The 21,860-nt window shown below is 42.1% G+C and overlaps 2 protein-coding genes across 2 annotated transcripts in view; one reads left to right on the top strand and one right to left on the bottom strand.

The window, feature by feature from the left end:
* LOC128657028 (gastrula zinc finger protein XlCGF57.1-like) overlaps positions 1–2,535 on the bottom strand; it is a 151,623-nt gene extending 149,088 nt beyond the window's left edge. The window contains exons 1-2 of the mRNA XM_053711255.1: positions 2,422–2,535; positions 1,203–1,308 (exon numbers count right to left, since the gene is read on the bottom strand). Of these exons, the coding sequence (XP_053567230.1) occupies positions 1,203–1,271 (69 nt within the window). The 5' untranslated portion in view covers positions 1,272–1,308; positions 2,422–2,535. The remainder of the gene's footprint in view (positions 1–1,202; positions 1,309–2,421) is intronic.
* A 1,462-nt stretch (positions 2,536–3,997) lies between these two features.
* The window catches only part of LOC128657021 (zinc finger protein OZF-like), an 87,549-nt gene continuing 69,686 nt past the window's right edge, over positions 3,998–21,860 (top strand). The window contains exons 1-6 of the mRNA XM_053711248.1: positions 3,998–4,046; positions 7,396–7,501; positions 9,734–9,793; positions 10,161–10,308; positions 11,154–11,249; positions 14,799–14,885. Coding sequence (XP_053567223.1) covers positions 7,424–7,501; positions 9,734–9,793; positions 10,161–10,308; positions 11,154–11,249; positions 14,799–14,885 — 469 coding nt within the window. The 5' untranslated portion in view covers positions 3,998–4,046; positions 7,396–7,423. The remainder of the gene's footprint in view (positions 4,047–7,395; positions 7,502–9,733; positions 9,794–10,160; positions 10,309–11,153; positions 11,250–14,798; positions 14,886–21,860) is intronic.

The following is a 21,860-nucleotide window of genomic DNA, read 5'->3' as shown; positions in this document are numbered from 1 at the left end:
AAGGAAAAATATAGCTAAGCTCATTCACTGATCAAGCAATCACTGTGTAATATATTGAAAGGTCAGTTTCTGGCTCCTGTAAGATACATTCCAGTATCTTTGCATGCAGTTTAAAAAACAAACAAAAAAAACCATATATAGATAAATTACAGGAAATCCAGGTAACATGCACAATGAAATTACCAGGATGTGAGCAGACTAACCAGCTAGCGGGTGTACGTGCAGGTATTATTTATATATGGGAAGGGGGGGTAGCGTGGCTCCAGGAATACCTCTGTAGATCAGCAACAGCCGTTCCGTAATGTTCACAATTGAAGACTTGAGGTGCAGGCCAAATGGAGGACTGAGCGTGTCCTGAATATATGCAACAAGACGAGAAAGGCAGCACACACGGTATCCAAATAAAAAACAGAACTTTATTCCGGCATAGCAAAAAATACATACACACACAAGGAAAAGGGGGACGTGTCCTTACGCGTTACGTGCCATGCGGCACTTAGTCATAGCCATGCGGCACTTAGTCATAGCCTTTTCCTCCTGTTTGTATTTTTTGCAATGCCATAATAAAGTTCTGTTTTTTATTTGGATACCATGTGTGCTGCCTTTTTCGTCTTATTATCTATATATGGCATATGTACGCATGCGTATGCCCACTCTATACAATAGCACTTCCTCTTCTGCACAAATTACTACTTGTCTATACCCGTGTTTCTCAATGGCAGTACTCAAGTACCCTCAACAGGCCAGGTTTTCATTAGCTGAAGCAGTGCACAGGTTAAGTAATCCGCTGATCAGTAACACTATTGTTACTAACCTTCTCTTACCAATCAGCTGATTATTTCACCTGTGCACTGGTTCAGCTATAATGAAAACCTTGCCTGTTGGGGGTACTTGAAGACTGTGTTTGAGAAACAATGGTCTATACTATATAAAGACTAGTTTATTATTGTTAACATAAACCTGTCATTGCTTCATAAGCTGCCTATTGCTGACCTGTGTATGGGTATGATAGAACAAATAACAAAAGGCTACTGGGTAGTAACTGTCTCCTCAGGTGAATTTACACTTTTGTATTTGCATAAACACCTTAAAACACTGGCTCTTTCTTTATCTCTGAGCATCTGTCACCTCTTGTTGCTAAGCAACTAATACACATATTCACTGCAGGAGGTTAACGTGGTGTTGTTATGATATTTTCTCACCTCTCCCGTCAGCAGGTAGAGAATCTCCAGGATGTGATTCAGGATCCGCTCAGGCAGCTTCTTCTTCATCTTGTTCGTGGTCAGTGATATTCTGTAACACTAAGACCTGCAACAGTGGCACGTACATGACAGAAATTACAGATAAGGGATTACTGGCCATACACACATACTATAGACACACACCTGAAATATATCTGTTTACATGTATATCCCAAACATATATACACCAACTCACAAATACCCAGGTTACTTATACCTATATATATATGCATCACATTAATGTATACATGCATATACACACATATTCCACACACACTCATAACTGATGATAAAGGTTGTTTTGTGTTTGAGTAAAAGAGAAGGGAGCTTAGAGGGTGTACTATACAATACATAAGTAATAGTAAACCACAAGTGCCTTATACAGAGCTAGTTCATATTATAAAGAGTCTACCTCTGTATTTCACACACACACTTAATCCCCTCCCCAGTATTTTATATACAGATATATAATATTATTGAGAGGATCCCTCTGACTCACACACACACACACACATATCCCACCACTATACCTTGTTTACAAAGCTATAATACTATAGTGAGGCTCCCTCTGATTCTCTTTCACACACATACACCTCAATAGTACCTTATATACAGATACAAATTATTATATAAAGGTTTCCTCTGCTTTAAATAAAGCCACCTCATCAGTATCTTATATACACATATAAAATATTTCTAGAAAGGTTCCCTCTGTCTCACACACAGCCCCCCAATATGTCATATAAAAATATATAATATTATTGAAAGGTTCCATCTACCTCACACACAGAGCCCCCATAAAGATGTATAATGTTATAGAGAGACCCCCTCCCTAGTACATTATATACAAACATATAATATTACATAAGTTTCCTCTGTCTCTCACAAGCCACCTCCCCAGTACCTTGTATACTGTTTTACAATATTATAGAGGTTCCCTTTTCCTCACACACACAGCCCCATCCCCAGCAACTTATATACAGTTATAAAATATTATAGAGAGGTCCCCCCCCCACACACACACACAGGCCCCTCCTCTCTGTACATAATATACAGATATACAATTGTGTAGAAGGTTATCTCTGTTTCGCACACACACACACAGTCCCCTCCCCAGTACCTTATATACAGTTATACAATATTATACACATGTTCCCTCTTCCACACACACACGCAGTACCTTAAATACAGATGTATAATTGTATATGGAAGTTATCTCTGCTTCACATACAAAATCGCCTGTAGTACATTTTAAAGAGATAGTTATTATTATTAAAAAGGTCTTCAATCTGACATACACAGTTACCTACATGAAACCACTGTACTGAGTGCTGAGACGGTAAAAGCTTTTTCCATACAACAATAACTACATGTGATGTGTACAGTGATCTAAATGCACTACTAAGAGTTACCGGAAGCTGCATTTAAACTTCCTGCAGTCCTCTTACCTGTGTGGTCACAGCAGTCTTGTGACGTCACAGGTCCTTCAGCTCGAAGGAACCGAGTTGCTATAATGAAAAGTATCAATATGAGCAAATACATAATTGTATAGTGGTATATACTTCTATATACTGTACTTAAAGTGAATGTCAATTTTCCGGTTTCTAATCATCATTTTGGATTATCACTATGCTTGCAATATAAACCGCTATAATTATTTTTTTTTAAATTCATGTTGTTATGTTATATTTTCTATTACTACTTATCTACGATTTCAGTTTGAACTCCTCCCATCCATGACTTCCGGCTTGACAGCTTCTTTCCTTATAGACAATTCCCTCACGCTCGCTTACGTATGACTGGAGCGCGCTCCCGTGGGCAAATCAATTTGCGCATGCGTTTCTCTTAGGATTTCAATATGGGCTTGCGTGCCTTGTTCCGTTATTCGTATGTAAATTTAAGATTAGGGACCAAAGCGCATGCGCTAAACAAGAACGAGCACGGAATGTGGATGACGATCAGTCAAGACACGCATGCGCAGTTGCATCGGTTCAATCGCGTGACGTAAGTGAAAAAGGGGCAGGACGCCACGGGGTACGATCTATAATTAGTCACTGCGGTCTGTCAATCAAATGCAAAACGAGGGACAAGATGGCGGGCGGAGGATTAAAGTAAGAGAATTCGGGTTTTAAATGCTTCGTTACAGTAATACAGTTAGATTAGAAAAAAATCATGAATTAAACTAACCTTTATTTTAATCGATTAATAAATTAAGCAACAGCAGAAAGCGTGACTTTACATACACTTTAAGACGGTATGTGCGTGTTTATTAGGCAGCAGGCTTGGCAGGGGGCTAATTCAGCCTGATTGCGTATGTGAGAGGCAGAATAGCAACCTGCCTTACCTTATATACAGATGTATAATATACAGAGGTTCCCTCTGCCTCAGACACACAGAGAACCTTCTCTGTACAGTAAATATAGATTTAAAGTATACAGATATTCTCGCTATATATCATATACACAGCCTGCTCTCCTGTATGTTATATACATATATGTAACAGCATAGAGATGCTCTTTCTGCCTCACACGCACTAATCCCGTGCAATAAATACAGATATAAAGAACTTACACAAAGCTACTACTGTGTCTTCTTTTCTTGCAATACTACCGTAGTAGCAGCTAGATCCCATCCAGCTGTTGGACCGGTCACGTGACTGCCGTGACTTCATTGATATCTTAGCTGAAAGGGACCGCGTTAACAAATCAGTGTTATACTCCGTGAGCTGTGTGTTGTGAGTTATCAGCTGTGTGTAACAGAGGATGCAGCGTGAGAGCTAACAGAGGCCCCCCTGTTGTCTGATGTGTGAGTCAGGATTGGGGTTGTATGATGAATAGAGGGATGAGGCGTTTGAAGGAGGCTGAGTGAGGTTAAGGGAACTGAGAGTGAAGGAGAGAGGTGATGAAAGGGCGAGGAGGGGCTGTGGGAGGGTAACGAGGTGCTGAGAGTGAGGGCAAGAGGTGTTGAGAGGCTGTGTGAGGGAGAGGGGAAGCTAAGAGTGAAGGAGAGAGGTGTTGTGTGAGTTAGAGGAGGGTTAAAAGGGTAAGGGGAGCTGAGAGTGAAGGAGAGAGGTGTTGTGTGAGGTAGAGGAGGGCTAAAGGGGTAAGGGGGAGCTGAGAGTGAAGGAGAGAGGTGTTGAGGAGGGGCTGTGTGATAGAGAGGAGGACTGAGAGGTTAAGATGGCGCTGAGAGTGAGGGATAGAGGTCACGTGTTGAGAGTGTGAGGAGGGGCTGTGTGAGGGAGAGAAGGGCCAAAGGGGTAAGGGGGAGCTGAGAGTGAGGGATAGAGGTGTTGAGAGGGGGAGTGGGGGCTGTGTGAGGGAGAGGAGAGCTGAGAGGTTAAGGGAGGGCTAAGAGTGAAGGAGAGGGTGAGGAGGGGGCTGTGTAAGGGAAAGGATGGGTAAAGGGGAGCTGAGGGTGAGGAGGGGCTGTGTGAGGATGAGGAGGGGTAAGGGGGAGCTGAGGGTGAGGCGGGGCTGTGTGAGGATGAGGAGGGCTAAAGGGGTAAGGAGGAGCTGAGAGTGAAGGAGAGATGTGTTGAGGAGGGGGCTGTGTAAGGGAAAGGAGGGATAAAGGGGTAAGGGGAGCTGAGAGTGAGGCAAAGAGGTGTTGAGAGGGTGAGGATGAGGAGGGCTAAAGGGGTAAGGAGGAGCTAAGAGTGAAGAAGAGAGTCGTTGAGAGTGTGAGGAGGGGGCTGTGTGAGGGAGAGGAAGGTAAGGGGGAGCTGAGAGGGAAGGAGAGAGGTGTTGAGATGGTGAGGAGGGGCTGTGTGAGGATGAGGAGGGCTAAAGGGGTAAGGAGGAGCTGAGAGTGAAGAAGAGAGTCATTGAGAGTGAGGAGGGGGCTGTGTGAGGGAGAGGAAGGTAAGGGGCAGCTGAGAGGGAAGGAGAGAGCTGTTGAGAGGTTGAGGAGGGGGCTGTGTAAAGGAAAGTAGGGCTGATAGGGTAAGGGGGAGCTGAGAGTGAGGGAAAGAGGTGCTGAGAGGCTGAGGAGGAGCTGTGTGAATATGAGGAGGGCTAAAGGGGTAAGGAGGAGCTTAGTATGAAGGAGAGAGGTGTTGAGAGGGTGAGGAAGGGACTGTGTGAGGGAGAGGAGAGCTAAGAGGGTAAGGGGGAGTTGAGAGTGAGGAATAAGAGGTGTTTAGAGGATGAGAAGGGCTAAAGGGGTAAGGAGGAGCTGAGAGTAAAGAAGAGAGATGTTGGGAGGGGACTGTGTGAGAAAGAAAAGGGCTAAGAGGAGGAGACTGTAAGGGAGAGGGGAATTTAGAAAGTGAGGAGGGTCTGGGAGAGGGGGGCTGAAAGGGGGCCGTGTGTAAGGTAGACTGATACTAAGAAGGTGATGAGAGAGCTGTGTGTGAGTGAGAGAAGATTAGAGGGTAAGTAGGGGGCTTAGATGTTAAGAAGGGAGCTGTGTTAAAGGGACACTGAACCCAATTTATTTCTTTTGTGATTCAGATAGAGCATGTCATTTTAAGCAACTTTCTAATTTACTTCTATTAGCAATTTTTCCTCGTTCTCTTACTATCTTTATTTGAAAAAGGCACCTGAGCAATTTTTTTATTCAGAACCCTGGACAGCACTTGTTTGTTGGTGGGTGAATTTATCCACCAATCGGCAAGAACAACCCAGGTTGTTCACCAAAAATGGTCCGGCATCTAAACTTACATTCTTGCATTTCAAATAAAGATTCCAAGAGAATGAAGAAAATTTGATAATAGGAGTAAATTAGAAAGTTGCTTAAAATTGCTCTATCTGAATCACAAAAGAAAAAATTTGGGTTCAGTGTCCCTTTAAAGAGGAAGCTGAGAGTGTAAGGAGAGACTGTTTGTTAGTGGGTGAGGGGGGTGAATGAGGGAAAGGAGGCTGAGAGGGTGAGAAAGGGCTTTGTGTGAGAGAGAGAAGTTCTGAGAAGGTGAGGAGGGGGCCGTTTGAGGGTAAGGATGGGGACTGATAGGATGAGAAAGGGCTGTGTGTGAAGAAGAGGGGACTGAAATGGTGAGAAGAAAGCTGGGCTATGAGAGGGAGGCTGAGAGGGTGTATGATGGAGAGGGGCCTGAGAGGGTGAGAATGGTCTGTGTGTGTTTGAGAGAGTGAGGATGAGCGAGGAAGAGGGTTGCTAACAGAGTAAAGAGGGGGCTGTGTGAGGGGGAGTGGTGGAAAAGTGTGAGAAGGGTACTGTATGTGATGGAGAGAGGTTTTGAGAGGGATAGGAGGGGGCTGTATTAAGGGAGAAGGGAGCTAAAAGGTTAAGTAGGGAACTGGATGAGGAGGGGGCTGTGTGAGGGAGAAGGGAGCTGAATGGTTAAGTAGGGAACTGGATGAGGAGGGTGCTGTGTGAGGGAAAGGGGGGGGCTAAGAGGATTAGAAGGGGGGCTGTGGGTGAGGGAGAGAGATTCTAAAGAGGGGACTGAGTGAGGGAGGGGAGGTAAAAGGGAGGGTACTGAAATACATTTATTTTTAGGGTAATTAGGCTGGTTCTAGGGGACTAATTTATAGCATGTCCCTGCCTTAGTCACAGTACAGTCGAAACAAGATCTAAAGTGACAAATCCTTCTTATATAAAAGAGAGCAACACAGGTAGTGGTTTCCTACAGATTGTATGAGGCAGCACGCTTATGTTTAGTTTAGTTTGCTGTGCAGTTGTGAAATTGCTGTGCCCTACAGTCGTCTCCTCAAGCAGGAAGGTTGAATGGACAGACTGGTGATACAGCACTGCCTGTCACATGTGGCTAATTAGTGAGGGTCGGATACTGAAACACAAATGAAAGAAAAGCAACAGAGGGAGTAGCATAAGTCCAGAAGCTGAAAGCAGAGCTCTCTTGTTGCTGAATTCAGTGTTGGAAGCTCCTCTGTACGTCACTGTCAGCACGTGCACCGCTGAAGCAACCTGTGACTGTAATTGAATGGCTGACCTGGGAGTAGTGCTGTTGTAACTCTCGCACCTCTCCTGGCCAAAGTGCACAGCTCATTTCACTCAGCACTGGGGCACATTTTATTAGAGCCACTTGTGTGCTGCAATGGGAGATAATCAACTTCTGCTGTGCACATTCACCGTCTGCTTCTCATGATTTTTGCTGGCTCATTAAATATAACTACAGGAAGAGCTCTGACTCTTTCCCATCTCTCATTTTTTGCCTCTTCCTTTCCTCTTGCAGGTGTCACATTTCTAGCATCTGAGTCAAGATGAACAGTTACAGAAAGCAGATGGCAGAGCATTTCCTGAGTCAGGCCCTGGACATCATCTGCCTGCTGACCGGAGAGGTGAGTGCTGCTTCTGATCACCAGACCTATATTATTAATGCTTACATCAACTTGGCCACCTGCACACCCCCCAGCACTAAGGGTCCCCTTACAAACAACCCTCCCTCATCCCCCCTAGCATCTAGGGGCCACTGCACCTCTCCAGGGACCCCTGCACCAACTCTCCACTGCAAAGTTTCTATTACCAGCCCATTCTTCTGCACAACTATCCACTGTACCTCTCCAGGACTCAGGGGTCCCTGCACAACCCTCCATCAAAAAACCTCCCTCAGCACCCAGGGTCTTCTGCACAACTATCCACTGTAAAACCTCCCCAATCACCCAGTGGGTCCTGCACAACAATCAATGAAACAACCTCCCTTAGCACCAAGGGACCCCTACACAACTATCCACTGTAAAACATCCCTTAACACCCAGGGTCCCCTTCACTGCAAAATCACCCCATCTCCCAGTTGCGCATAGCGCATATACAATCCTTCACTGTAAAACTAAACAGCCCTAGTACTCCTCTGCATGACCCTACCATCATTAACAAAAATTCAAGGGTCCCACTGCATAATACCCAAAACAAAACAAAAAATATATAAAGAACATTAGTTACCAAGTGCTACCTTGCAGGGCTACAGCAACCAATGAACTTTCTGTCACAGTGCTTGCCGAGACGCTACTGCGCAACTGGCAACTGAAAATTAGGGCCTGGCACCCTGGTTTGGAGCTCCCGAGATCCCCAAGGGTGCCCGCCACTTCCTGCTGCCAGCTACCACCAGACACACCTGAAATATTTCCCCAGTGTGGCTAGATCATTTTGAGGCAATGAGTTTTGTAAAATGCTCATCCTTCAGGGGTGGGTACAATCTACAATTACTGGTGTGGCTAAGAGCAAAGACAACATGTTAATAAATGTTAAGGAGAAGCCAATGCTTTGGTGGAGTGGAGTGGGCATGTCATGTTTGAGGCTGGGGAGTGTATAGTATGCACTGCATTTTTCATATGGCAAATAAAAAGTAGACCTGCACCTTCCCAAATTAATGATGGAACAGCGGTGCTTATAATAGGAGGAGGAATGCCAGCTCAGTAAAAAGCTGTTTCTGGGCTAGTGTAGGTGGGTGGATTGTCTGCCTTCATCTGTGTTGCTCTCTCCCTGCACCATTTGCTGGGTCTCTGAGGCGCTAATGTACTGCTGACTGCTGGTGTTTTCATTTTAGAGTTGCAGTCATAGGTATTGTTGGGCTGTGCAGTTTTTCATGTCCATGAAGTGTCAGTCTGCCTAGGAACCTGGTACTCTGCTGTACTCCTGGTTTCTATGTGCTTCTTACTGTTATAGCATAAGGGGGCTGGAACTGCGCCTCATGTTGTCTGCTGTAGTTGTTTCTAGTATTGCTGTGTCCAGTGTCAGAGTACACAGAGACCCTGAGATAAAGCTGCAACTCCTGTCTTCCCAACCAGCGTTACATTCACTTCCTCTCCCTTTTCTACCAGCTGCATCTCCTCAGTGTAGCAGGGGGAATCAAACTTCCACAGCTACGTTTTAAAACCTGGCTAGAGAGGACTGCAAGTATATAGATGTACAGTACACTGGGCTAACTGCTCTGCCTTCTAACTGCTTCATTCTGAAAGTGTAACGCTGGTGATATATAATATATGGCTCTTAAAGATTGTCTTTTAGAGCAGACTGTTATTTTTATTTTGCAGAAATGAGTCTCAAGCTGCCTTTATATTTATTATTGATTTATAATGCTCTAGCTGGATTTTGTTTTAATCTTTCATTGCAAATTAACATGCAGCTCTCTTGATTTGCACAGTATTCTGAAAATGGAGTTTATTATTAGTATTATAACTGTATTTTATTGTATTAGTGAATATATTTATATATATATATATATATATATATATATATATATATATATATATATATATATGTGTGTGTGCGTGCCTTGGGCTGGCTCCTAACTTTTGAACATATTTGTTGAGCATGGTCCTATCAACCAAAGACTCAACTCTATTGTCCCAAATTAGACCTCACCCAAAGGCTCTTTATTTTTGACTGAAGCTCATGTCCTCCGTCTTCAGCATCCTCAAACCACAGAACTTATTTAAAGTAATTCAGTCAGTTATGTTACTTTGTGGTGATCAAGACTGTGAAGAAAGCCCCTTAATTTAAAGAGAATTAGAAGTAAACAAGAACTGTTAGTCCAGGGAAACGGATGATTTTCTCTTATATAAATTTTATAGGAATATGTCATTGTGAAGAAGAGTCCCTCCCACAGCAGCATTCACCAGCAGAGCAGAGAGGTGAGAACTTCTGGGGAATGTGACATTACATTAGAGTCATGTTATAGTGACACCCGTTACTGACCTATTTGTTCCTGTGTGTGTTTTCCTAACTTCTCTTTGTGTCTCTGCATGTTCTCAGTATCATTATCCCCCAACAGCAGCAATTCAATTCACCAGCTGAGAGGAGCATGAGCACTGCTGGGGAATGTGACATTATACACAGTGACTCCCTTTACTGACCCATCTGACCCTGTGTGCATTTACCTATTGTACCTTCTGCCTGTGTATCTGCATGTTCTCATTAACATTATCCTGGCTCTGTCAGTAAAAGTGTGGGACAGAACCAGTACCAGTGTCAGTGCTGAATGAGTTGTCTGTGTTTCAGGTGCCTATAAAGTGTGATGATGTTGCTGTGTATTTCTCTATGGAGGAGTGGGAGTATATAGAGGGACACAAGGAGCTTTATAAGGATGTCATGATGGAAACTTGCCAAGCATTATGGACTATGGAGATCCCAGGAAACGAGAGCTCAGGTAACGCTGTGTAGCAAGTAATAAATATTTCACGCAGGAAATGCACCTACACTACAATGACTGACAGAAAGTAAATCTACAGTGAATCTATCACAAGTGATCTAATGAGCTATCTTATTATAAACAAAAATAACACATTTAAAGGATTAAGAGAGATTGTTTGTTAGGCCTTATCTTAAAAGGGGGGAGGGGGGTGTCAGTTAGCACTTAGTAGTATTCTACACCTTCACCTGGAACTGAATGGGTTACCTGACATGAGATCTCGGGAACAGAAATCAGACATGCAGCCAGGAAAAGTCTAATCACTGTTCTGTTTATTAAAAAGCGCACCATACTTTTATAGAAAATGGTTACAGTATATGGGGTTAAACAATGACGTATCGTAAATAACACCATGTTACACAGTGTGAGTTAGAACAAAGGGGCACAGTAAAATATAAGACAAAGAATCATACCAAGAAACTAACAGTTTTAGATAACGGTGTATCCGGGCGCATTGCCAAGGACATTACAAGGCCATTGTTGAGAAACAAGTATTTCTAACATCAGCATATTTTCTTCACAGCATAATAAACTACATTATAATGAAATATAATAAACACATCTTAAAATGGTGGTTACACAAAATGGCGTCAGTAATACTAAATATATTCTAACAATGTTAAATCGGTTATATATTAATTTATATATGTTAATATTAATTTATAGATGTAAATATTTGATATGCAAAAAGTAACAGATGCTTTGTTTTTGATAATTGAATACATATTAAGATGCCTTTTTTAGGTGCAAAAAAATGGTTTCATATCCATTTAACAAAATAATCTGATTCTATTCTTTATTAGAACTAACAGGTCACAGTGATGAAAATCTATACACAGGAGCTGCAGAACTGGTACAGAATATTCAGCCAGTGGAGACCCCATCAGATGTCTCTGCAGGTAACAGATCTATGATACAAGCTGCTGTTAATGTTTTCTTCATCATTTATTTTAACCCCTTATGGACCAGACCATTTTTAAATTTTTGCTGTGTTTCTTACTCATTTACTGTACCCACACATATTATATACCGTTTTTCTCGCCATTAAATGGACTTTCTAAAGATACCATTATTTTCATCATATCTTATAATTTACTATAAATAAATGATAAAATATGATGAAAAAATGGAAAAAAACACACTTTTTCTAACTTTGACCCGCAAAATCTGTTAGACATCTACATCCACCAAAAAACATCCATGGTAAATAGTTTCTAAATTTTGTCCTGAGTTTAGAAATATCCAATGTTTACATGTTCTTTGCTTTTTTTGCAAGTTATAGGGCAATAAGTACAAGTAGCACTTTACTATTTCCAAACCATTTTTTTTTTCAAAAGTAGCGATAGTTACATTGTAAAACCGATATCTGTCAGGAATCCCTGAATATCCTGTGACATGTATATATATATATTTTTTAATAGACAACCTAAAGTATTGATCTAGGCCCATTTTGGTAAATTTTATGCCACCATTTTACCGCCAAATGCGATCAAATAGAAAAAAATCGTTCACTTTTTCACAAACTTTAGGTTTCTCACTGAAATTATTTACAAACAGCTTGTGTTATTATGGCATCAATGGTTGTAAATGCTTCTCTGGGATGCCCTTTGTTCAGAAATAGCAGACATTTATGGCTTTGGCATTACTTTTTGGTAATTAGAAGGCCGCTAAATGCCGCTGCGCACCACACTTGTATTATGCCCAGCAGTGAAGGGGTTAATTAGTTAGCTTGTAGGGCTAATTTTAGCTTTAGTGTAGAGATCAGCCTCCCACCTGACACATCCCACCCCCTGATCCCTCTAAATCGCTCTCTTCCCTCCCCCACCTCACAATTGTCACAAGATTGTCACAATTGTTGTTGTTGTTGTTGTTGTGTGTGTGTTTTTTTTTTGTTTTGTTTTTTTTTTAAATAATTTTTATATATATATGTTTTCTGAGGTGTAGGATACCCCATTACCCCCAACCTCCCTGACCCCCCCCCCCCCCCCAAACAGCTCTCTAAGCCTCCCCCCTCAACATATTGGCCGCAATCTTAGGTACTGGCAGCTGTTTGCCAGTACCCAGTTTACAAAAAAATTGCCCCTGTTTTATAAAAATAAATAAATAAAAAAAACATTTTCTGTAGTGTAGCTTCCCCCCCTCAATACCCTACCCCCTCCTGGATCCGTTTCCAATTTTTTCTTCCCTTTTCCCTCTCCCTCCTTTGGCTCCCTCCTTCGTTGGTGGATTGATGATTGCGCATGCTCCCAAACCCCGGCACCTTGCACGCTCACGTATGGACGATGGGCCGCCCTCCCTGCTGTGGCTCCCACCCACCAACGATCGGCAGCACCGCTGTCTGGTGCAGAGAGATTAACTCTGAAAATCTTTTTCTGCAGTGCCCCACTCATGCAGAAATAGTGCAATCTCGCTATTTTTAGCGAGATTGTAGCAGAGAAAAGCCCAGGACTGCAGCGACATACAGGGTACGTCGCTGGTCCTTAAGGGCATAACGACCAGCATCATACAGGGTACAACGCTGGTCGTTAAGGGGTTAAAACTCAGATCTCTGAACTCTGAAATGATTTAATTATGGACCTGAAGACAGACCCGTTGCAAACATAAAATTCTTATAGCCCTCTCCTGGTTTGCCTCATATCTCTCAAACCGCTCTTTCTCATTTTCCTTTAACAACATATCTTGTGATCCTATGCCTATCTCAGTTGGAGTACCACAAGGCTCTGTCTTGGGCCCCTTGCTTTTCTCTCTCTATATAGCCTTACCTTGGAAAACTTATAGCCTCCTTTTGGATTCCAGTACCACTTATATGCTGATGATACCCAAATCTATCTTTCCTCTCCTGATATCTCTCCCTCTTTACTCAACCAGATTTCCAACTGCCTCTCAGCAATTTACTCTTGAATGTCTTCACACTACCTCCAACTCAATCTGTCCAAAACTGAGCTGCTTCTTATTCCCCCCCCCCCCCCCCCCTTCGAGACATCCAACACTTGACATTTCTCTGACAGTTGGAGACTCTATTCTCAACACCTCACCCCAGGTCCGCTGTCTTGGGGTCAACCTAGACTCAGAGGTCACATTCAACCCACATATATAAGCACTTGCCAAATCCTGCCGTTCACACCTTTGCAACATTTCCAGAATTCGTCCCTTCCTTACTCCAAAAAACTACAAAAATATTTATTAATTCCCTCATTTTGTCACGCATTGATTATTGCAATCTCCTAAATGGCCTTCCAAAACACCGCCTCTCCTCCCTCCAATCTATTATGAATGCTTCTGCTAGACTCATCCACCTAAGTCGCTGATCTACATAAGCTGCTCCGCTCTGCCAGTCTCTACACTGGCTCCCCATACACTCCAGAATACAATTTAAAGTATTAACCCTAGCTTACAAAGCACTTAACAGTCTAACTCCCAACTTTATTTCCTCTCTCATTGTGAAATATTTCCCATTCCGTCCTCTTCAATCAACTTCTGACCTACGTCTCTCCACTCCTGTTATCTCTACGTCCCACTCCCGCCTCCAAGACTTTGCACGTGCTGCTCTTGTCCTCTGGATCTCTCTACCCCGCTCCATAAGACTGTCTCCAACCATGTATAGATTCAGACACTCCTTGAAAACCCACCTATTCAGCGAGGCGTACCATCTCTTCTCCACCCCTCATCCGAACCAAACTAATACATGAACTGCCTGACTCACTGCTGCAACTACAACCGATGTAACAAGCTACCCCAACCTTATGTTTCTGCACCCTAAACCTGTAGACAGTGAGCTCTCCGAAGCAGGACCCTCTTCCTCCTGTACCAGATTTGTTTCGTTTTGTTATGTCTTTGTCATTGTATACCCCTATCGTACCCAGCGCTACGGAATTTGGCGGAGCTATACAAATAAATGATAATAATAATATTACTGTATAATCAGATGTGAGATAACTGCACATGGACATGAAACCCACATTTTTTTTTTCTTTTGTGATTCGGAAAGAATATGTGATTTTAAGCAACTTTCTAATTTACTTCTATTATCATTATTTGTCTTTGTTCTTTTGGTATCTTTATTTGAATAGCAGGAATGTAAGCTTAGGAGACTGACCATTTTTTGGTTCAGATCCAGGGTAGCACTTGCTGATTGGTGGCTAAATTTATCCATTTAAGCAACTTTCCAATTTAATTCAATTATCTAATTTATTCTGTTCTCTTGGTATCTTTTGTTGAATAAATGCCTCATGTTATTGGCTTAACCAGTGCATTCAGCTAGTTCCCAGTAATGCATTACTTCTTCTTTAACATAGGATACCAAGAGAGTGAAGCAAATGAAATAAAAGAAGTAAATTGGAAAGTTGTTTAAAATTGTATGCTCTATTTTAGTTATGAAAGAAAAAACATTTGTGATTCATGTCCCTTTAAATCCATTTAACCAAAAACCTAATTGTATTCTTTATTAGAACTAACAGGTCACAGTGATGAAAATCTAGACACAGGATCACATGGAGACCTTGTACAGAATATTCAGCCATCAGATGTCTATGCAGGTGAGTGATTTATGGTATAAGCTGCACAGTTAGAAAACTCAGATTCTGAAATTATTTCAACCTATAAATAACTATTGGCTAGATTAGAGTTTTGCGTTATGAGTGAAAAAGCAGCGTTATGGCTCATAACGCTGCTTTTTCACCTACCGATGCTATTACGAGTCTTGTCTAAATAGCTGTACCGCACACCTTTTTGGCCGTAACGCAAAATAACTAACGCTCCTTTCAAAAAGTCCTTTTTCAATGGGACTTCCATAACGCCAGTATTACGAGTTTTGCCTGGGAGGCCAAAAATGAGCGGTACAGCCTATACCGACAAGATTCGTACCGCGATCTAAAGTCAGTAGTTATGAGTTTTACGTTAAAAAGCTGTAGCATAGAACTCATAACTAAAGTGTTAAAAAGTACACTAACAGGGGCGGAGCTTGGCCACGCTAGCTGATGGCCGCACACTGATTGAGCTCTGAAGCCTCAAAACTCTTATGACAGGGATTAAGTAACCCACAGCTTGTTGGAACCAGGATAAAACTTTCTAATGCGCTTCTGAACGAATTGAGCATCTAACCTCGCCGTTTGGACTTGCCAGACTGAACTGGGTGCTTAATATCTATACTGCACAGTGAGGCCTGTACCGGAACAAGGTGAGCCACGCTTGGGAAAACGGCAGCAATATAATCACTGGGACTGAGGTTCTGTTATAACGGATATCAAACACGACTACTTGCTGAAGGGTCGGTTGGCCAGGATTATATAGCACCAGCAGAGAAGCGGTTCAGGTGGCTTTGTAGTGGACCGCTACTTTGGGCCGTGATCAACTTAGGTCGCAGCAAGTGCCCGAGCAGACTTCTTACCAGCCCCAAAGCAGTTTTCTGCAGACGGACGGTGGTACTCATAGGCGCCGGAGAAGAGGGTGAGTCATACAGCGCTTAAGGTGCACGGACCTTGCAGTACTGTTGCGGCCTCCTTTGGTTTGTTTAAAATCTTAAAGGGAAACCAAAACAAAAAAGAAGTTTTAAATCAATCTCTATGACTGGTTAATGGGGGCTGGCGAATTCTTATAAAGGACTCGGAGTAGTTAAGTGTAGTATAGACTTTGTACTGCAGTACTATAAAATACACAGATAATACAGGGAAGCCAAGTAGGCTTATCCTGTTTGTTGGAGGAGAAGACCCTCTTTATGCCCCTTTGCAGCAACGATTTGGAAAGCAAAGTACACAACAGTTTTGGACAGCGGCTACCTATTGCCACACAGATATTGGAGCTGCAATCACCATATTTGAGAGGTATAGGGAGGTATTTCCTGACAGCTCACATCGCTTATTGTTTGGGGATGTCTAGCAGACGGATAGCAAAGCCTATTAAGGGCTCCCAATCCACCAACATGGAGAGCTATCTAATTTCAGCTGAAACAGTCCCCTGTGCAAATAGAGATTCCTCTGAATCTAGCAGACAAACAACCGCCGCACAGACACTTAATTCAGATCCCTCGCAACCTGGCTACGTCACTAAAGATGATATTAAGCATTTATCTTCTAAAAATGATATAAAAGAGGCTATGATAGATGTTAAACTCATTATACAGAAAGTAACCTAGGGGTTACAAAAAAAGAGTACACTTGAAAGCACTCACCCCCTCATCAGTGTGTGGGAATAGAGCGTGGTGTATATGAAAAAAGGACACATAAAAACATAAACACTTTAATAGAACAATTTAAAACTTGGGTGCATTTAAAAACACTAGAGAACTATTAGGTAGTATTATGAAGTGGCTTGGAGGTGTCTGACCTTACGTGGTAATACTACTGATTAGTCAGATATATAGTTAAACAGACATCTCATTGGATGTGAAATAACCTAGATAAATAAAGGATGTATGAGTAATACAATAGGCACTATATATTGTGTGTAAGACCTGTGAATGGAATTACTCTTATCAAGCTGAGTGCTACTAGTTACTCAAACAATATCTCCTATTTCTGGTTCTATTCACATGTAGGTGCTGCTCTTGGTTAATGTAATAAATGGTCAAGTTTCAGGGATAATAAGCCCCGTTCAGTAAGAGCATAAAAGTATATTAGCTTCTCATAATCGCTGAGTTGGTTATGGTATCATATTCACTATAGTTAGCGGTATAGCAGTAATATAGCGTGCTCCTGTGAAAACAAAGTGAGGAACTATACCGATAGTACCAAATGGTAAACAGGAATTAAATAACATCCATAAGTGTGACTCAGTTATGTTATGAATACTAATAACCCTTAGGGCAAACGGTTAGTCTGGTAATGTTGGCTGAAATGCAGCCTAGTGATTGTGAATTTGATGCAAATAAGGGAGTTACTTCCCTCAGGAGTCACTGTGGATAGGCATATGTTGAACTAGCAATAGTACGTATTAAACAATCATATTGTACAATCATATGGTGGAGACCAGATAACATTCAGTGTAACTATGTCTTTTCAATTTCTGTATCTACTATTAGATTACAATGCATAAGGATTTCTAGTAACCACTGTAGAAACTGCCAGTTTTAGTACTAACCTGGTAACCTCTTTATGCAACCACTATTAAAAATTATTGTACCGGCACTCAGCTCTCCCCGCAATCTTCTGTGAGCGCACAAAGGCAAACGTAGAGTTTAATACTTACTATTGCTAGTTCAACATATGCCTATCCACAGTGAATCCTGAGGGAAGTAACTCCCTTATTTGCATCAAATTCACAATCCCTAGACTGCATTTCAGCCAACATTACCATACTGAGACTAACCGTTTGCCCTAAGGGTTATTAGTATTCATAACATAACTGAGTCACACTTATGGATGTTATTTAATTCCTGTTTACCATTTGGTACTATCGGTATAGTTCCTCACTTTGTCTCCACAGGAGCACACTATATTACTGCTATACCGCTAACTATAGTGAATATGATACCATAACCAACTCAGCGATTATGAGACGCTAATATACTTTTATGCTCTTACTGAACAGGGCTTATTATCCCTGAAACTTGACCATTTATTACATTAACCAAGAGCAGCACCTACATGTGAACAGAACCAGAAATAGGAGATATTGTTTGAGTAACTAGTAGCACTCAGCTTGATAAGAGTAATTCCATTCACAGGTCTTACACACAATATATAGTGCCTATTGTATTACTCATACATCCTTTATTTATCTAGGTTATTTCACATCCAATGAGATGTCTGTTTAACTATATATCTGACTAATCAGTAGTATTACCACGTAAGGTCAGACACCTCCAAGCCACTTCATAATACTACCTAATAGTTCTCTAGTGTTTTTAAATGCACCCAAGTTTTAAATTGTTCTATTAAAGTGTTTATGTTTTTATGTGTCCTTTTTTCATATACACCACGCTCTATTCCCACACACTGATGAGGGGGTGAGTGCTTTCAAGTGTACTCTTTTTTTTTTGTAACCCCTAGGTTACTTTCTGTATTGTGAATAAGTACACAGCACCCAAGGGTATCTGATAATTAAACAAGGCCATTTTTTTTACCATTACCAGCCCATCCCTCTGTATTTCGAGTAGTGCCATCACACAATTTTTTCCTTTAGATGTTAAACTCATGTTTGGAGAATTAAAAAAGGACATAGTTGCAGTAGATCACAGGGTCTCTCAGGTGGAGGAAATGCAAGAAACTATACGCTCAGACCTTCAACATCAGGCTAGCTGTATACAATCTCAAGACGCAACAGTCCAGAACCTGACTGACAGAATTGAGGATTTAGAAAATAGGAGCAGGCGGAACAACCTGCGGCTCCGAGGAGTGCCTGAAACAGTAAACCCGCCTGAAATAGGTCAATACATCCAAGAGTTATTTAAATTTCTCAAAAATGCCTAGACCACCAGCTAGAGCCCCACCTAGGGACATCATTATCAAGCTCTTATCATACAAAGATAAGGAGGACATCCTCCGGCACTCCAGGAACAAGCACCCCCTCCTATATGAGGGCACGGAAATTCAAGTCTTCACAGATCTACAGGGAGTGCAGAATTATTAGGCAAATGAGTATTTTGACCACATCATCCTCTTTATGCATGTTGTCTTACTCCAAGCTGTATAGGCGCGAAAGCCTACTACCAATTAAGCATATTGGGTGATGTGCATCTCTGTAATGAGAAGGGGTGTGGTCTAATGACATCAACACCCTATATCAGGTGTGCATAATTATTAGGCAACTTCCTTTCCTTTGGCAAAATGGGTCAAAAGAAGGACTTGACAGGCTCAGAAAAGTAAAAAATAGTGAGATATCTTGCAGAGGGATGCAGCACTCTTAAAATTGCAAAGCTTCTGAAGCGTTATCATCGAACAATCAAGCGTTTCATTCAAAATAGTCAACAGGGTCGCAAGAAGCGTGTGGAAAAACCAAGGCGCAAAATAACTGCCCATGAACTGAGTAAAGTCAAGCGTGCAGCTGCCAAGATGCCACTTGCCACCGGTTTGGCCATATTTCAGAGCTGCAACATCACTGGAGTGCCCAAAAGCACAAGGTGTGCAATACTCAGAGACATGGCCAAGGTAAGAAAGGCTGAAAGACGACCACCACTGAACAAGACACACAAGCTGAAACGTCAAGACTGGGCCAAGAAATATCTCAAGACTGATTTTTCTAAGGTTTTATGGACTGATGAAATGAGAGTGAGTCTTGATGGGCCAGATGGCTGGGCCCGTGGCTGGATTGGTAAAGGGCAGAGAGCTCCAGTCCGACTCAGACGCCAGCAAGGTGGAGGTGGAGTACTGGTTTGGGCTGGTATCATCAAAGATGAGCTTGTGGGGCCTTTTCGGGTTGAGGATGGAGTCAAGCTCAACTCCCAGTCCTACTGCCAGTTTCTGGAAGACACCTTCTTCAAGCAGTGGTACAGGAAGAAGTCTGCATCCTTCAAGAAAAACATGATTTTCATGCAGGACAATGCTCCATCACACGCGTCCAAGTACTCCACAGCGTGGCTGGCAAGAAAGGGTATAAAAGAAGAAAATCTAATGACATGGCCTCCTTGTTCACCTGATCTGAACCCCATTGAGAACATGTGGTCCATCATCAAATGTGAGATTTACAAGGAGGGAAAACAGTACACCTCTCTGAACAGTGTCTGGGAGGCTGTGGTTGCTGCTGCACGCAATGTTGATGGTGAACAGATCAAAACACTGACAGAATTCATGGATGGCAGGCTTTTGAGTGTCCTTGCAAAGAAAGGTGGCTATATTGGTCACTGATTTGTTTTTGTTTTGTTTTTGAATGTCAGAAATGTATATTTGTGAATGTTGAGATGTTATATTGGTTTCACTGGTAAAAATAAATAATTGAAATGGGTATATATTTGTTTTTTGTTAAGTTGCCTAATAATTATGCACAGTAATAGTCACCTGCACACACAGATATCCCCCTAAAATAGCTATAACTAAAAACAAACTAAAAACTACTTCCAAAACTATTCAGCTTTGATATTAATGAGTTTTTTGGGTTCATTGAGAACATGGTTGTTGCTCAATAATAAAATTAATCCTCAAAAATACAACTTGCCTAATAATTATGCACTCCCTGTATGTCCAGCGACTCTCCAGAAACAGATTTGCGCTACATTACCTCTAAGCTTAAGGAGCAGCAAATTCAATATAGATGGGGATTCCCCACCTGCATAATTGCATCCAAGGACGGCACAACAGCTATCTTCAAGACACCTGCTGATCTTCCTACTTTCAACCAAGCCTTTGGTCTGCAGATTAGGCCACCTAATATAGCAGTAGCTCCAGTACAACCAGGGCCTGAGGCGGGCCGCGGTGAGGATTGGCTGCGACCTGCCTAGGCCGCAAGTGAACATGTCAGTTTGTCTAAAAGGATCATATTATTCTGCCTGGTGTACTCAGAACTTCTATGGATCCTCCCACCCGAGACTTTTATCCCAGCAGTGTTCCTGGACAGATAAGTCAAAGCTTGCCTTTTCTGCTATTATCATAAGTACTGTATTGATAATTTTTCTTTCCAGGTCTCTAGCTTACGGGCCAGTCTAACCTGCTCTTTCTATTTATACCAATTAGTCCTATCAAGGAGAGACTGTTTTAAGCAAGACGGACTGGTCTATCATCTGTCTATTTGTAATGCCTTAGCAATGAACTGTTTAGCAAATGTCGTTTGGAAATTTGTTACAGAATTCATACGCACGCACCACGTTTATAACTTTATGATGCATATTTCATGCCTAAGACCATTTTTGCCTGTGGGGGTGGGGGAGGTTCATAATCGGGGATAATTTAGAAATTATAGGAATGCCATGTGCGAGTTGCTATGTATTGACATGCTTTTTGCTCTTTATTTTTGGCTCCTCTAGCTCTTCCAGGCAGGTGGGATTCTTACCTAGGGACACCTCAGGGATTTTAGGAATGCACTTCTGATTTTGCTTGTATTATTTGCCTGTGTTTTTTTTTCTTTTTCTGTACACTTGGGTGGATGGGTTGGTTGTACACCTAGTAGTGCACTTGAGGCCTGCTCTCCCCTCCCTGGAGAGAGTGGATAAGGTAGGGAGGAGAGGAGATTTATCTTTCAACTATGATCACTTAAGGACTGTAGGTGCACACTGTGTGTCCAATAACATTACTTCATACCCCAATTTATCCCACAGCTTTGAAGGTAATTAAATAGATTCTTATGTGGAAAAGGAAGGGGGGGGAACAGAAAGGGAAGAAGGGGGGAAAAGAAAGAACAGAAGAGGAGAAGAGGGGGGAGAAAAGAGGAAGGAAAAGAGTGAGGAAGGGAAGAAAGAGGGGAAAGGGAAGGTAAAGGGGGACGAGAAATGGGAAAGGAAAAGGAAGGAAAAAGGAAGGGGAAGGGAGGGATAAAATATTTTTAAAAAAGTACACTAACACCCATAAACTACCTATTAACCCCTAAACCGAGGCCCTCCCGCATCGCAAACACTAAAATAAAAGTATTAACCCCTAATCTGCTGC

This window comes from Bombina bombina, chromosome 4 (genome assembly GCF_027579735.1).
Source record: "Bombina bombina isolate aBomBom1 chromosome 4, aBomBom1.pri, whole genome shotgun sequence".
Taxonomy (NCBI): Eukaryota; Metazoa; Chordata; class Amphibia; order Anura; family Bombinatoridae; genus Bombina; species Bombina bombina.
This window is presented reverse-complemented; position numbering and strand designations above follow the sequence as displayed.